Source organism: Haliaeetus leucocephalus, unplaced genomic scaffold, assembly GCF_000737465.1.
Source record: "Haliaeetus leucocephalus isolate CR32 unplaced genomic scaffold, Haliaeetus_leucocephalus-4.0 Scaffold1, whole genome shotgun sequence".
Classification (NCBI taxonomy): domain Eukaryota; kingdom Metazoa; phylum Chordata; class Aves; order Accipitriformes; family Accipitridae; genus Haliaeetus; species Haliaeetus leucocephalus.
The window spans coordinates 5,401,193-5,416,008 of record NW_010972437.1 but is presented as its reverse complement, the minus strand read 5'-3'; the positions used below and the strand labels follow the sequence as shown (position 1 = coordinate 5,416,008).

General features: G+C 41.4%; 1 protein-coding gene across 11 annotated transcripts in view; it reads right to left on the bottom strand.

Annotated features, from left to right (window-relative positions):
• PLEKHM3 (pleckstrin homology domain containing, family M, member 3) overlaps window positions 1-14,816 on the bottom strand; it is a 118,921-nt gene that overhangs the window by 57,911 nt on the left and 46,194 nt on the right. For 10 of the 11 annotated variants that reach the window (XR_774207.1, XM_010564984.1, XM_010564991.1 and 7 more), the window contains one exon: window positions 3,901-3,964. Coding sequence is in view for 9 of the 11 variants with exons in the window: in XM_010564984.1 (XP_010563286.1) it covers window positions 3,901-3,964 (64 nt within the window). In the remaining 2 variants the exon portion in view is untranslated. Of the gene's footprint in view, window positions 1-3,899; window positions 3,965-5,596; window positions 5,746-14,816 lie in introns of those variants that run through there. The other variant, XR_774209.1, reaches the window with a different exon arrangement.

The window sequence follows — 14,816 nt, the reverse complement described above, 5'->3', positions numbered from 1 at the left end:
TTCATCCTTTCTCTCTGCTGTTCTTCACATTGTTTGTAGGTTCATCTACAGGTAGTCAGGAAAGTTGATCTGAAGTAAATGGATGTTTTAATTAAATTTTAAGGGATTAGTTTATCTACAATGTTAAAATGGATAAATTATACTACATTAAATCCCTGTATGGACATACACATTCAGAATGAAAATGGCCTTAATACAATTTAGCTCACTTTGCTTCCAAACTAAATGGAGATAAACCAAATGAAAGACACTTATATTTGAATAACAGTATTTACACAGTGATTCAATGTAATTCAACTCATCATTTTAAATTCCCGTATTTTGTCACTTCAAAATTTTTTTCCTGAGTGCTCCCGTGTAAACAAGTCTTCAATCATCATCTTTTTAGATCTCCTACCTTGCTCACAATTTCCTTCCTTGACATCCAGTCATTTTGCTGTTACAGTGGATCCTTTTTATTTTACCATATCTTTTGGCCATAGTATAACCAGGATGAAATAATTGCTGTGACTAAGAGTGTTTGCACAGCAAAGACCATCACTGCAATAATATTTGTATACTTGTATATCTTGCTATTTAACATCAAAAAGAGGCAAGTCATTAGTTAACTCTCTGTGTGGATTAAGCACCTGAATTTTGAACTGTCACAATAGCCACTTCAAGTCTTCTGCTTTAAAAGCTCCTGTTAATATGCAATCTAATGTAAGTAGCAAGAATCACTTTTCCCAAGAAATACAAGAGTCTTGTCTGAGTCAGCTTCTGTCCAAATCAACGTATAACGGTGTAAAAACTGTTAGTCTCACCAAAAGCACACAAAATGAATGGATAGTTTTTAACTCCAGCTTGCATGAACTATGTCCACATGTCCACAAAACCAGTGATATGTCCATTAGTAATGTCAGCAGAGAACAGTGTTCACACCACCACTAGGTTTAGGGTGAAGCTACCCTGGACTGTGACTGCACCATCAGGGACTACACTGCACATAAATAAGAGTAATCAATTTTTCCACTGTACTATGTCTGCTAAAACCATCAATTTCAGGAGTGAATACTTGCTTCCTAACAACTGGAGGTCTCCCTCTTTAAAGCTTTAATAGCCCTAGATAAACTGGCTAACAGATGCAGTGGTGTTATGGGTGACGCAGGGCAGACTACTCTCTGGGCAGATGACACCGAGGAGGGTTGGAAAGGAAAGAAAGTGTAGCCAATGGGGCAGAATAAGCAAGCTGTCATGCTTTGTGTTTCTGCTTGTTAAATCTGAATGCACCTAATTAGTTATCTCGTCTGCTAACACCTCCAACAATGACAAGAGGCTTCTAAGAAAACCCCACGGGAATGCCCATAGATAGACTTGCTGTAAACTTTAATGTAGTCCCTGGGGCTCTGGTCTGCAGTGAAACCTTGCTGGGGTGCATGTGTGTGTTTGTGTTTATTTTAAATAAACATGCACATACAAATAAAGACCATCACTTGCTGCCTCTCTGGTTAAAGGTCAGGCCTACTCACATATGTACTATAAACATTTGTTAATGAGTAAAGTACTAGCAAAACCACTACCTCACCAGGATTTGGCGAGTTTCCAAAATTAAGGACTTTTTTTTTCAATTTTTTCCACCTTACTTTTAACCTCACAGCTAAGGCCTTCCCCAGCAGAGCCCTGTCCAAAACGATCCAAGTGACAATAATCCCCAGACCATCAGATAGCTCAAGTTATGTACTCTGCCACATCCATAAGGTCTAAGCATGGAGCTCTGGTAAGCTTGGAAAGAGATTTTAAATTGGATTGCATTTTAGAATAGTATTATATGCTGCTTCACCTACTGGCAAACAGGCATTTCAACTTTTTTGCACCTAAGAACAGACCCTCATACCACATATTTGAAACTCAGCTGCTTGGTAGGAAACCACCCATGTTTTCTAGGATCTTTAAAGAGAACTTGGCTAGGAAACAAATCGGAATTGAGCTGGGACTAACCAGGGTAAAGGTTGCTTATATCTGCAGATTACCCCTCTCTGCTTTTCTAATTCACTCACCATGCCTTATCTTTCCATTAATCTTTAATAAACCTTTTAGTTAATTCCCCAAACACACGCAATCTACATGACAGCAGGATACAGTGCAAAAGCAGCCCATGGATATGAGCAAATAGGCAGCAGAGGAATCAAAAGGAGGAGAAACTTTTAGGATTAAAACCCACCCAAACTGCAGGTCAGTAGAAAATTATGAGCAATCGGGAGAAAGCAGCGGTAAGGGGCAAACCAGGGAGGAAGCAGGGGCTGTAAGGGTATTAGTGTTTCTCTGGCTGTTGGATTCATTTTCTCAATAGGGCCCTCCTCCCCTTTCCACTCCAGTTCCACTTTGACAAAAACAAGCAATCCGACTTCAAACTTGAAGCCTCTGAAATGTGGAAAATCCTCTCCAGGCTGAAAACAAGGGTATAGCTAGATTAAAAGGTAAATGCAATTTGACCCACCCCAGCAGAAATGGTAATCAAATTATATTGCCTCTAAATATGATAAGTTTGGGGCTGGGGCCCTCAGGGGAAGAGAAGGTGTCTTGCAAATACAAACACAAAGAGACATGCTAAAGGGAACTGCTAAATCAATGGATGAATTGTGACTTCTACCCTCCCTCCCTCCCACAGGGTGCTTGATAAGCTGCTGATTGCTTCTAAAACATCTACTACCAATGTTAGGAACTGATTAAGCAGCTTACAAAGCACTGGGGGCTAATAGACAGGCCCACCAGGGAGACTGCAGCTCTGGAGTTAAGTAGCTTGCTTTTTCATGGCTTGATTATTAAAGAGGAGATAGCAAAACATGCTGAAAAGATATGGAAACAGTTTTAGACCTCAGATGACTGGCCCTTTTATTTTATATATGGAATCATTTCCACCCTGGGACTTCACCGGCCAACAAAACACATATTTTCTGTAGTTCTGTAGTCTCCAGCTCTGAAGGGCATCTGAACTCCTTCAACTTAAATGTGTCAACTGAACATCCAGAACTGACTATGCTACCTGTTACCCTGCAGAAAAGTCACCACTAGACAAGGGAAACACCAGTGGAAGAAGCTTAAAATAATCTGTATTACATATCACTGGCAACGGCATTAGAGTGTGAACACAGATGTGCCCAGGTCAGCTAGCTCGTCTTACCTCATTGCTTCCTCCATTGTGCATCTGAGCACTGCAGCACATTCACCTTAGATTCCTTATCCTCTCTTTTCAGCTTTTTGCCAAATTCTTCTTGTTTAATCTGGTACACAATAAAATTCTGCTGCTCAGGCAGATGTACTGTAAGGTGTTTACTTAGTTCAATCGATACCAATGCAAAGACATTTTGCTGGCACATTAGCTCTTCTGCAGTCATGTCTGTCATAGTAACACTGTATGGCTTAACTTTGTGTAGCAGGTTTGCTAAGGTTTTTGTGGGTTTTTTGGGGTTTTTTTTATTTTTTCCCTTCTTGTGGTGATGCCTAGCAGACTTTGTAAATAAGCATGTTGCACTAGGGACTGTACAAACTCATAAATTCCTGAATAACTATTCTTTCAAGCAAAGAAATAAATACTACTTGTCACCCCGTAGGCTGAGCCTTAGATGAGCCTTCATTGATGAGATGAAAAATTTCTCACAGCAAAGTTCTCTTTGCAGACTACAGTTTTCTTCAGCAGCCTCCTTCTAGCCCCATTTCAACACTGACGCTCTAGGCTTTCTCTCTCTCATCCCTAACCAATTCCCCTGTTAACTCATTTTTATATTAGACTATATACCACAGAGATGGCTTGGAAGTAAAGCTATTTATGCTATGATCAGCTAGAAGGGAGAATGTACAACTAGCACTGAAAATGAGAACAGGCTTGGTGTGTAACAGGTAGAATTAGTCGAAGAAACTTACCTGCTGAAGGTCTGCAAGAGAATAAAGATGGATTTGCTGGAGAAGATACTCCCTGGGAAAGATCCTGGAATAGAGAAAAATGGATGTGTCATGCCTTGGTGACTGGGAAACTCTCAAAAGATTTCCTCTCCCCACCAAAAGACTGCAGAACAATCATGCTAGAGAGAGCGCTTGTCAGAAACCGGAATTATGTCACCCTGTAAGCACCAACTACTTTTATAGCATTCCTCATGGGCACAATTCCACAATAAGTGCTGTGCCAGTGTCATTCTCCAACTGTCAGGTAAGGATGTGCCGTGACATTTACAGCCATTGAAAGCTCATCCTGAGCACAGGTGTTTTTTAAACAATTAACCCGGTAATAAAAACAAATAACTCAAACTACATATTAAAAGTATTTCTTACAGTTTTTAGCACAAGATTCCTGGTCTGCTAGAAAACTGTAACAGTTAGTTTCAGATGTGATTTATGGTTTTGTAACTGAAATAACTATACTGGGAAAAATGTCACGCAGATACTGTTCTTCCACCATAAAGTTGATTGATATTAATTCCCTTTTGCATACAGAAATATATGTATTGGTATAGACTTTATAATTACTTGAGAAAGGCACATTCTCCTTACATAAACCAAGGTTTCAGGCAAGACCATTGATTATCCACTGATAGATCTGTTCAGTAAAGCTAAATTACAGAAACTTGAACAGAGAAGAGATGTCCTAATTAGAGTGACTTGCAGTAAAATGAAAAACTGGGTTAAAGTAACATTACACAGAAAAATGAACCTTGTAACGGTAAGTGGATGTTAGCAGGAAAAGTTTATGAAAACCTATGTATCTGCCATAGAAATGTCAGGAAGAGAAAAAGTGCATCTAATTAAAATCTCTGTCTTCGCGTGCACACAACAAGCTGACCGGCTTTATTTTCCATCTACGCAGAACAAATACAACACCATGCTAAGGTATCATTGGGAGTCAAGAATCACATCACTCTTGCAAAAAAAGCAACCACGCATCTCAAGAGGTGCAACTATTTTACTCTAAATGTTGCTTAGAGAAGAAATTGTGAACTCAGCTCCTACATTACAATGGTGTAGTTTTAAGTCAATACACAAACAAAATTCTTGATGTTATTATGTGCATGACCAAAGCTCTGGCAAAGATCGGTTTCCAAGGGTAGAACTGAATGGCAGTGAACCAAAAGACCACTGGACATGTTCAAAAAACCAAAGATACTGAAAGGCTGATATGAACTCACATGATTATTATACCAGACTAACGAGAAAGTACACAGGAACTCAAGAGATTTCAGAAGCTGCTACAACATAAGTAGCTAAAACACAGATCAGCAGGGATATCAGTACCAACTGCAATCTTTGACAGAACACTGAATCTAAGAAATAATGGAAGCACCTTGGTACATCCTACTCCATTAGTTGTCTGAAATGACTATCTTAAACCGATGCTTTCAAAGCTGTCTTGGAGGGACTAGGACTTTTCACTGCTGTTAAGGTGAGTGGTACAAAGTCTCATACTCCTTTTGTACTTTTGAAAAAAATCTAAGCTTTATTGGGGCGGGAGGGGAAGTCCTGCAAGCAAGGCACTGGCAACTGGGAACTGCCAGTCTTACAGCACTCTTCTGAAGCAAGACTGTGCCCTTGCTCCTTCTGACTCACCAAGCATGTCTGCTCTACCCACCTAATTCTCAGCTGCAGTCTCACTGGGATACTGCATTTTCCCCTTTCAGTTCTGTAGGCTATACCATCGCTCCTACTGGAGGTGAATGTGTTCCAGTGGCTCTGCTGCATCACACCTTCATAATACATTTGGCACAATGTCAAAGACCACTAGAAAACAGTCAAAATCCAGATATTAGACAACGTCCGACATTGGGATTCCTCATTTGCACATGGACTTATTAAAACTGATTGCTAAGGAGTCAAATCTGAACAGCATTTTGAAGCCATTAGTATTTTTCAGCTCTGATAGTATTTCTTTCATTAAAATTTCCCCATCATTCTCCCATGATCACACAGGCAGGCGCTAAACAGCATGGTAGCTTTGCCAGGAACTATATTATTTGCTGATGCCCTTACAGCACTGCTAAGGAAAATAATTAGCTAATGAAAGATTTCCTTTTTCAGGAAATAGCCTGAATAGCCCATAAGGCAGAAACTGTCAATGACTAATATCGATGACTAACATCACGTTCCCCTGCCTTCAAGGACTGCATTTTATTTCCTGCAAGTTCTAACTCCTTATAAAAAGTGTGCAGATAAAAAGCAAACTCATGATTGAGGGACTTCCTTTATCAGGGGGCATCTCAGCCAGCACAGACCCTGGTGACAGTCATCCTCTCCTTGTACCTGTCCCCTCCCTGAGATATGTTAATTTGCAGCAGCAGCTCTGCAGAGCCAGCATCTATCACCCCTCTTCCCTTCCAAATCTATCTCCAGGAAAAAAAGAGGGTACTGTCCTCCCAGTCTTATGCAAGACATACACACACACATATACCTGGCACTCAAGGAAGAGGCACTCTATGGAAACTGAGGCATTAGAAAACCCTCAGTAAGTAAGGCTGGTCCAGCTTCAGATTTGCAGTCCTCCTACTGCCTCGAAAAATCACAATTTGGTTGTGGTGGGCCACAGAAAAACAGCTGAGCAGCTAGAACTCACATGTACAACAGCATTTACAAAATTTCTTAGGAAGCAACTGGACCAGTTCCTGCATGGTTCCCAATACACCTGCCCACATATCACCAAAGGTGGAGAGCACACAGCTTCATGGGTGTGAAACCACTGAAATTGCCTAAAAGTAGGCAGCTCAGTCCCTGATCATTTAAAATATAAATGATGCACCCTCACAACACCTGTGGTGAGCTGAGTGGCTGTTTCAAAAACACATCTTGCTGTGCTGCACATCTGCAACTAAGATCTCCTCCAGAAAACTTCTCTAGTCCCATTTGGAAAGAAAAAACGATGCTCAACAGCTGCCTGAACATAACTTGTGAAGCCACCTCCCAAAAATGTGTCTGTTTATTGCCAGTTTTGTCAGCCTCTAGTGGGTGGGGAACAAGAGCATAAGAAGCACCAGAATATAAAATTCAAACACATTTTCAAAAAACCTCATCATAAAATGCAAGCAAATCAGTTGGGGCAGAAAATCCACACAGACCAAGTAGTCCAATGAGCAAGAAAATGAATGACAGCTGGTTTCCAACAGCTTGCTTGTCTGCACAGGTTCTCTGAGCCTAATGAGGTGACGGTTTATATGAAGTCTTTTTCAGTAGGGGGCACACAGGACTAATTCAGAGCCTCTTGCTTCTCGAGCCAAACACTTCCTCTGGAACATAATGTCTTTGCCATCTCTGTCCTTCTGTCAGCTGCAACTGAAATTGGCCAAAGGAAGCCAAAGTCAGTGGAGTACAGCAGGCAAGATGGGACTCACACAAACACCCTGCCATTGCATTAGCATCCAGACAAAGTGCTACATGTCATCCAAACCGACCTAAAATCACATTCATGTCTAAAAAAATCTGACAAAGACCACAGAGCAGGCTAAGATAAATACACTTAGAAACATTTCACTAGAAAATATGTATTTACTTTCTGCATGAGATGGAGCTTTGAGCATGCTTGGGTTAATATCAGGCCTTGATCCAAAAAAACCAAAACATGTGCTTGCATTTTATTTTTCCCTTGATATAAAGGTCCTTTACAAACACCAAATGGGAAATCTCTGGTAAGTTATTCGAAAGCAAAATAAAAGATGTCAGTTTTGTAAATCTTTTGATCCATGTGCTATAACGAACTGGATTTTTTTTTTAAGTTGGTCAATTAAGAGCATTCAGTCAAATCTTAACACAGAAGAAAACTGGAGTGAGCTAGACAGAGGTCAAATGCAAGATGTTAAGACTCATCACAATAAAAACTCAAACCTCTGCTGCTTCAGAATGTGACCTGTGACCCTTGAGAGGCAAATGGTATGGAGCACACGTCCCACTAAAAGCACCTCCTAAGCTTTCACAGTTTGGAAACTCCCGGACTAGTTTCACCATCGATGCAAAACAGAACAGTTGTGAGTCACAGGACTGCTGTGCTGTAAACCCTGGCTACCAGTCAGGGTTGAGCCTGCAGTGAACAAACCAAGTTCAATGCTAACCAGCGCCCTAGCTTTGCCAGTTCCTGTGAACAATGAAATCCAAAGTCCTATTGGTTAAAGGTCTCTAAATTGCTTTATTGTTATGTGCTAGAAATAAAAGCAATCAATGGAAGCAGGAAAGAAACCCCCTCATCAGAGACTTTTGGTCCAACTAAAAAGAGAACTGAGCATTCTCAGTTTGTGATTATTACTCTTTTTTATTTGATACTTTGTAATCTGAAGCATAACCTTCAGGCAAGATAGAATCAAAAATTTCATCCATTCCCTTTCGGATGATCTTATCAGGTAAGTATTTGCACAAACAGAGGTTATCTTTTAGTGTTGTCCTGCAAACAGAACCACCGATAAGACTTTGCTTTTTGCGTTTGGACAAAGCGTGTAGTCATGGTGCTTTGTTAGCACTAAGTAATTGCTCTGCATTTAAAGCCTGTTTATCATCAGCTTAGGTAATTTTTCTCCAGTGGGTTAAATACCCTGACAGCTCTGCTAAAGCTACAACCGATTAATCTGCCCAAGCCTGACACTATAACCCAAGTACAAACGTGATAAGCAGAGCGAACTCTTCTTTTTACAGCACAATCAAAAGAAATCAAGTTAGCTGGCAGGTGGGCACAACCAAGTCTCTTCTGTACCAAAAAGCCTGTTGAAACCTAGGGTGGGAGGGGGAGGGGAAGCTGGCACCACGCTTTCATGTGCCAGCCAGGAGCGTCTTGTTTGACCAGGTTGAGAATTGTATGACTGAGCTCTGACTCACGGGAGACGCAGATGCACCAGTCTAGCACGCAGCCCCATGCAGACGTCCTCTCCACCCCTCTGCAGGAAGCTGCTACACCCACAGCTGGCACAACACCGCAGGTACCAAGTCCGTTTCCTCAGCCAGCACACTTCATACCCTGGCACCGCAACTGACACCACCACCAATGTACTTTTAAGCTACGGCACCATGCTGCAAGCTAAAGCAGCTGACAGGCTAGCACATGCCGATTCCACCGTTCCCGGATTTCTTTTGCCCCCTAGACGAGGGGCAAGAGGACCTCTGAAGGCCCTGCAGCGTGCACCGCCAAGAGCTGCGGCTGTGTGCGTAGCACATGGACAGGAACTAACCGCGTCTGCTCTCATCTCACTGACGGGAGCTCACATATTTCAGAGTTACAATTTGATTTTAGAAGTACAGAGGGGTATCAGTGAATTGCCAGTTATCCCAAATATATGTGGCAGGGTAAATAACATCTCTTCCTCGGTTTTCTCTTGCAATTCATTTGACATGGAATCTGTTAATTTAAGGTAGAGAACAGCACCAGAGGTGAGGGGGAAAGGCAGGATTTTTTCCAGTATTGCTAATTCTTATAGTTTTATTCGGGCTTTTGATTTTGTACTTTCTTGAAAATCCCAGCTCCTGGAAGTATGTTGGGAGAGGAGAACCCCAACTTTCCAGCCAAAAAAGTTAGAGAAGTGGGGCCCTGGAAAACCCAGTGATTTGAAAGTCAGGAGGTAATAATAAATCAATGAATTTAAAGCAAAACAAAACACTCATTTATTTAATTATTGTGGTATTATACCAGATTAATGATTTTTTTCTAATTCTATGGGTTTGGCTAAAAAAGCATTTGCGAACCATTTCACATTTGGGAGGTATGAGCACTCTTCTGGTTATGTTCTGGGAATAGCCATTCCTAAATATCTCAGCCCACACTGCCCACAAGCATCCCTATGTTAAAACAGTTACTCTTATCATCCATCAGTGAACCGGAACCAGTATATAAACTTCCAGCTAAAAACTCTCTCTCCTCTGTGGTTACTTGAGCAAGGTTATGGTAACATTGTGAAAGACAAGAATTACTACAGATCAAACTCAGTAATCAAGTGCCGCTCTTACTAAAAGCAGGATGCAGAGAATTAGAAGCACACAGTCTCATTTTGAAATGAAAATAGCTTAGATCCCCAATTAACTTGAAATGAAGAATAAGAAAATGCTCTCTTGCTTTTGTCAGGCACTTCTGAACCCCTGCAGTTTGCTGCTGGAAGTTCTGATATAAAAACACAGGGATAAAAATGACACAAGTCACATTTGATGTGGTGTCTACAACTAAAAGGAACTTCTTTTAGTGGGCATGGATGATGGTTGGACTCGATGATCTTGAAGGTCTTTTCCAACCTGAATGATTCTATGATTCTTTTTAAATCATTACTTTTTTTTTAAAGCAACCTAGTCTCAAAAGGTGAATGGAAACTACCATTTTGAAAGATGTCTAATACTGCTGATCAATTTGACAAGGAGTTGCAGGTGTGCCCCTAGACCTGAAAATGCTAACATGAACTTAAAGACCCACCTGTCCTCTGGAAAACTTATCATATATACCCTGGCATGCTCCTCAGGTGGACACTTAACATAGTAGAGCATTGGCTTGTGCCTTTAACCTTCCCTTGGCTTGAACAGACAGCAGTACTGCCTCCACCCTGGCTGCTCTGGCACACATCTTGTTGCTCCAGCCGTTTGTTACCCCTAGTTGAAATGAAAGCTCGAAGTCTACCTTAACTTCATCCCCTACAGTTTTAGCCAAATGCTTTTTAAGATGTTAACCTGCAAGGACCCTGCATGCACAGTTACTTCTTCAAAAAGACATCAGTTGAAGCAAAGAGGTGGTCTGTTTGCAAGAGCTCCATCAACAGGCATACTTTATTTCAGCTACTGCAATGACTACATGCATGCAGGATCTATATAAAACAACAAATGGCTCATGCATACTTCTCTGCATTTATTTTCTCACCTTTCCTCACTTTGGGGTGTTGTTTGGTCTCAACACTGGATCCTCTCAGGATATCCGGATATCCTCTTTGAATGACTTTATCTCTTGCCCTCTTTCCAATCACCCATGCAACAAATTTTCTTCTGCTGGTCTTACCGTTAAATCAGAGCCCTGAGTGCTATGAAACCACATCCTTGTGTTCCTTTCCTGCTCAAACTTTCTTTTTGCAGTCTACTGCTTTCACAAGTTGTGTCTTTGTTCTCCTGCTTTGGGATTTTCCACTCTCCAAATGGCCTGCTCATTGCAAAGAAAATGGAGAAAACAGTCTCCTTTGACAGTCTGGACATGACTTAATGACCTTCTGTTGTCCTTGGTCTGAAAGATGACACAGCCCCAGCTTAACATACGTGAGGTATTTGGTGGTATAGCGATTGCATAAGATCACTCAGGATTCCTGTGATGTGTTTAGACAGGTTCCCCAATTGCCACACAAATATTTTTAAAGTAATCTACTCCTGTGTCAGAAGCGATATGTCTAAGGCCTCACTGTAGGAAGTGACAGGACTCTATTGTTCAGCATAACTGAATTTGGGCTTGTTTCACATCGTGCTGACAGACCGGCAGGCTCAGCCAGGACCACATGTCTGCGGCACTGGAGGCATACCTTTAACCTCCTGCTGCAACAGCAAGCTCTAATTTGGTCTTCCTGTAAGACGCTAAGTAATGCATCCAGCACTGGAGCTTTGCTAGGGTAAAACTGGTGTATTGTTGTTCTGGAGCTGATGGACAAATGGCATCAGACAGAGATGAGTAAAAAGAGGGAAATTTTTCCATAAAGTTTCTCATCACCATTCAGAAGATTTATTTACAGAGTGAGGGCACTGCAACGAGCACTAATGTACAGGGGAACATGCTGCAGAACATTTACCTTGTGCCACTGCCATCTGTCTAAAATATCTGGGCTAGCAACACCTGAACTGCAAGTTTAGGTGTATAGCTGAGAGAGCAGACAGCCCAGAGAGAGCTCCCAGGTTGACCTGGGTTAGCCTACCCTACAGTAGACATAGAGGTGCCTGAAGACTTCCCAAAAAATCATTCTGACAGTTGCTTGACCTGAAGAGCCTTCAACCATGACAAGAACAGAGGAAAAGAGGCTGTGGCATACGGACACACTGTTAGCGTATCTTATGCCTAGAGATAAAAGGAAGAAAGCAAAACCAGAATAAAACTTGCATCATTCAGCACAGCTTCACAGAATAACCTCATTATTTAATGGACTCTTGAGTTTTCACTCTTTCCTAACTATCAATTTTATTGACTCCATCTTGTTTGCCTGTGCCATTCATTCATCATCCCACAATCTGCAGGTGGTGGTGGGATCTGTACAGCTCCACTTGTACTAATTCTATGTTTGGCTCTAGGTTTTGGTCTTTTATGTTTCTGCCTGAACAGCATCCACACAAAGCAAGGCAACCAAAACAAGCGAGAACTTGTTGAGTAAAGACATTTGAGACAAATTACGTCTGTTGCAATACTGAGGTGACAGCCACAGCAAACGAGGCATAACAACATCCCTTGTAAAACAGGGAGCTCAGCAACAGGTTCAGAGTCTCAGCTGGCTAACCTCAGAGGAATGCTGCTGATATGCACCGGTGGAGGGCCTTATTTCTCCTGCCAGCCAAGTCTGAGTTCCTTTATTTTTTTCCCTTGCAAATATAAAAAAAGCTTAGAATCCAGTGCACCAATAGGTGAGAACAAATCATTATAACTGATGAAGACCACTTTTATTGTGACCCTTCTAGCTACTTTTACGATTTCTTTTGCTTCCTTTCCTTTCTTCCTTTTTTTTTTTCCTTTCTTTCTACTTAGTCACTTGCTTCTTCAAAGTTCACAGTATGGTTCAGCCCTGAGTTCTCTGCTAGATGCCAAGTTTCAAAGTTCCTAAAGTACCTATCTATGCACACCAAGCATTATAAATAACATTTCCACATTTAAGCCAACTGGATCCTGAGCTAACCTGGTTTATAGACATCTGGAATTCTTCAGAAAAAGTTACTTGTAAGCAGTGTAAGTTTTGTCTTCCCAGAGGACACCAAGAGTTTCCAACTTCACTGCCATCTTCATTTTGCAATCCGGGTTCAAGAGCAAGGTATAGATTTAAAGAAGATGATAATGCAAATAGTATTAATAAAAGAAACCTCAGAGTGATCTGCTTTTCCCTAATAAGGCAGGCTCTATCAGTGTCCCAAAGGCAGCAAGGTGCCAATACAATTAATCAGTCTGTTTTTAGTTCTCCCTAGACAGCAATATTAACAGTTTGTTTCAGTCTGTTTATATGGGTCTGACAGGTCTTCAAGATGCTGTGTTCACTTTCTTGTGATTAATAGTCATTCACATACTAAGGTGAAGACCAAGCAGAAAAAAAAATGTTTTCAGAGCAGGACAGATAACTGGATTTTCTCCCCTAGCCCTTCATTTCTAACTAGGAAACAGTATTAAATTTAGGAATGCTGTCTCACCGTATTGTTTAAATGCCTCCTTTTCTTGCAAGTTGCCCATGTGATCAACCAAAGGGAAATTTAAATCACATATTTTCTTTGTTTACTTTTCAGCTGTGCTCTATAAAGCCATCACATTGATAGTGAATGTCTGCACACTGTGATACTACGTGCAGAAAGCAAAGCCATTGGGACCAGTTTTGAGCAAGGAATAACTCCTTCTGGGAAAAGAACTTTTCTTCCTTTCCATTTCTGCAAACCTCTTAGGGGGGAGATCTGGGGGACCAACTGAGCACCAAACCCACCCCAACAGAGACTTCACAGAGCAAGAAGGAGCTGAACTCTAAGGTGCGTTTTGTACATTCCTTCAGTGGCTTTTACAGCACTTTTAACAAGTCCTACCAAACTGGAGATGCTTCTCTAGTAAAAAAGCAAACCCTTCTTGGGCTGCGGTCCTCCTCTCCACCACAGAAAGCTTTAATTGGAGACAGTGTGAAGGAACATAAGATAAGAAAAGGGAGCATTTGGAGTATTTCCCTGTTTCCCCTTCTGCCATTCTGGGTGTTTCACTTTGATACAGGGAGTTTTTTTCCTCTCTCCTCCTCGCCCCAAGAAAAGACCATGCACCCATTTCTGTGTTAATTTTTGTCCATTCTCTCCTCTCTGCATTTCCTCAGCACTTGTCATCTCTCCTTTTTGGAGGAAGGGTTTTGGGCTCCCTCTTTGTCCTGGTTTCTTCATTAACTCTTAATTTCCTGAGATCTCTTCCCTCTTTGAATCTCCTCCTTCTCCTGGCTTTCCCTCATGCCTTTGTCTGTAGTCCATTGATTTCTCTGCTTAGGCCTCCTTTGATCTCTCTTCTTTCACTCTCTTACCCAAGTCCATTCAGTCTCATGCCTCCTCCTGTCTATTTTAATCAGGGCATTCTTTTCTTCAGCATTTATCAGAAAGCATAATTTCTTCTCTGCCACTTTTTCTGAATGGCAGCCTTCACAAATCTTATTCTCCTTTTAGTTTTATTGCAGTTGAAGAGGATGGCATAGGAAAGTTATAGCTGAATAACAAAACAGCTCTGCAAGATAATACCATCCTCTAGAATAAAAGAAAAATCATCCTAATTTTTAAAATGCTGTAAGCTACCCTATCAAATAATAGGAACTGAGCAGTAAGACACAAACACATATTAACACACAGGGGTCTGACACAAGAACTCAGCAGTACCTTCCAGAAACCTGTTGCTATATCCTTCTCTTAGTTGTTCTAGGTAGTTCATCAAAGCAATGACATAGGTTATGTACCGAATAGCATACCGCCTCACTCCTTACCTGGGATAAAGACGCTAGTGCAGCCTCCTCTTCCTCCCAGAGAATTCAGGTCCCCCATCCCTAAAACACCACGCTCAAAATACAGTCACTGATGTCATCTGCTTTCTTGCCCTTTAGCAGCTCATAATGCCAAAGCAGTGGCTTTCCTATTTGCGGTCTTGTCTTGCTTACAAACTTGGGGGGATA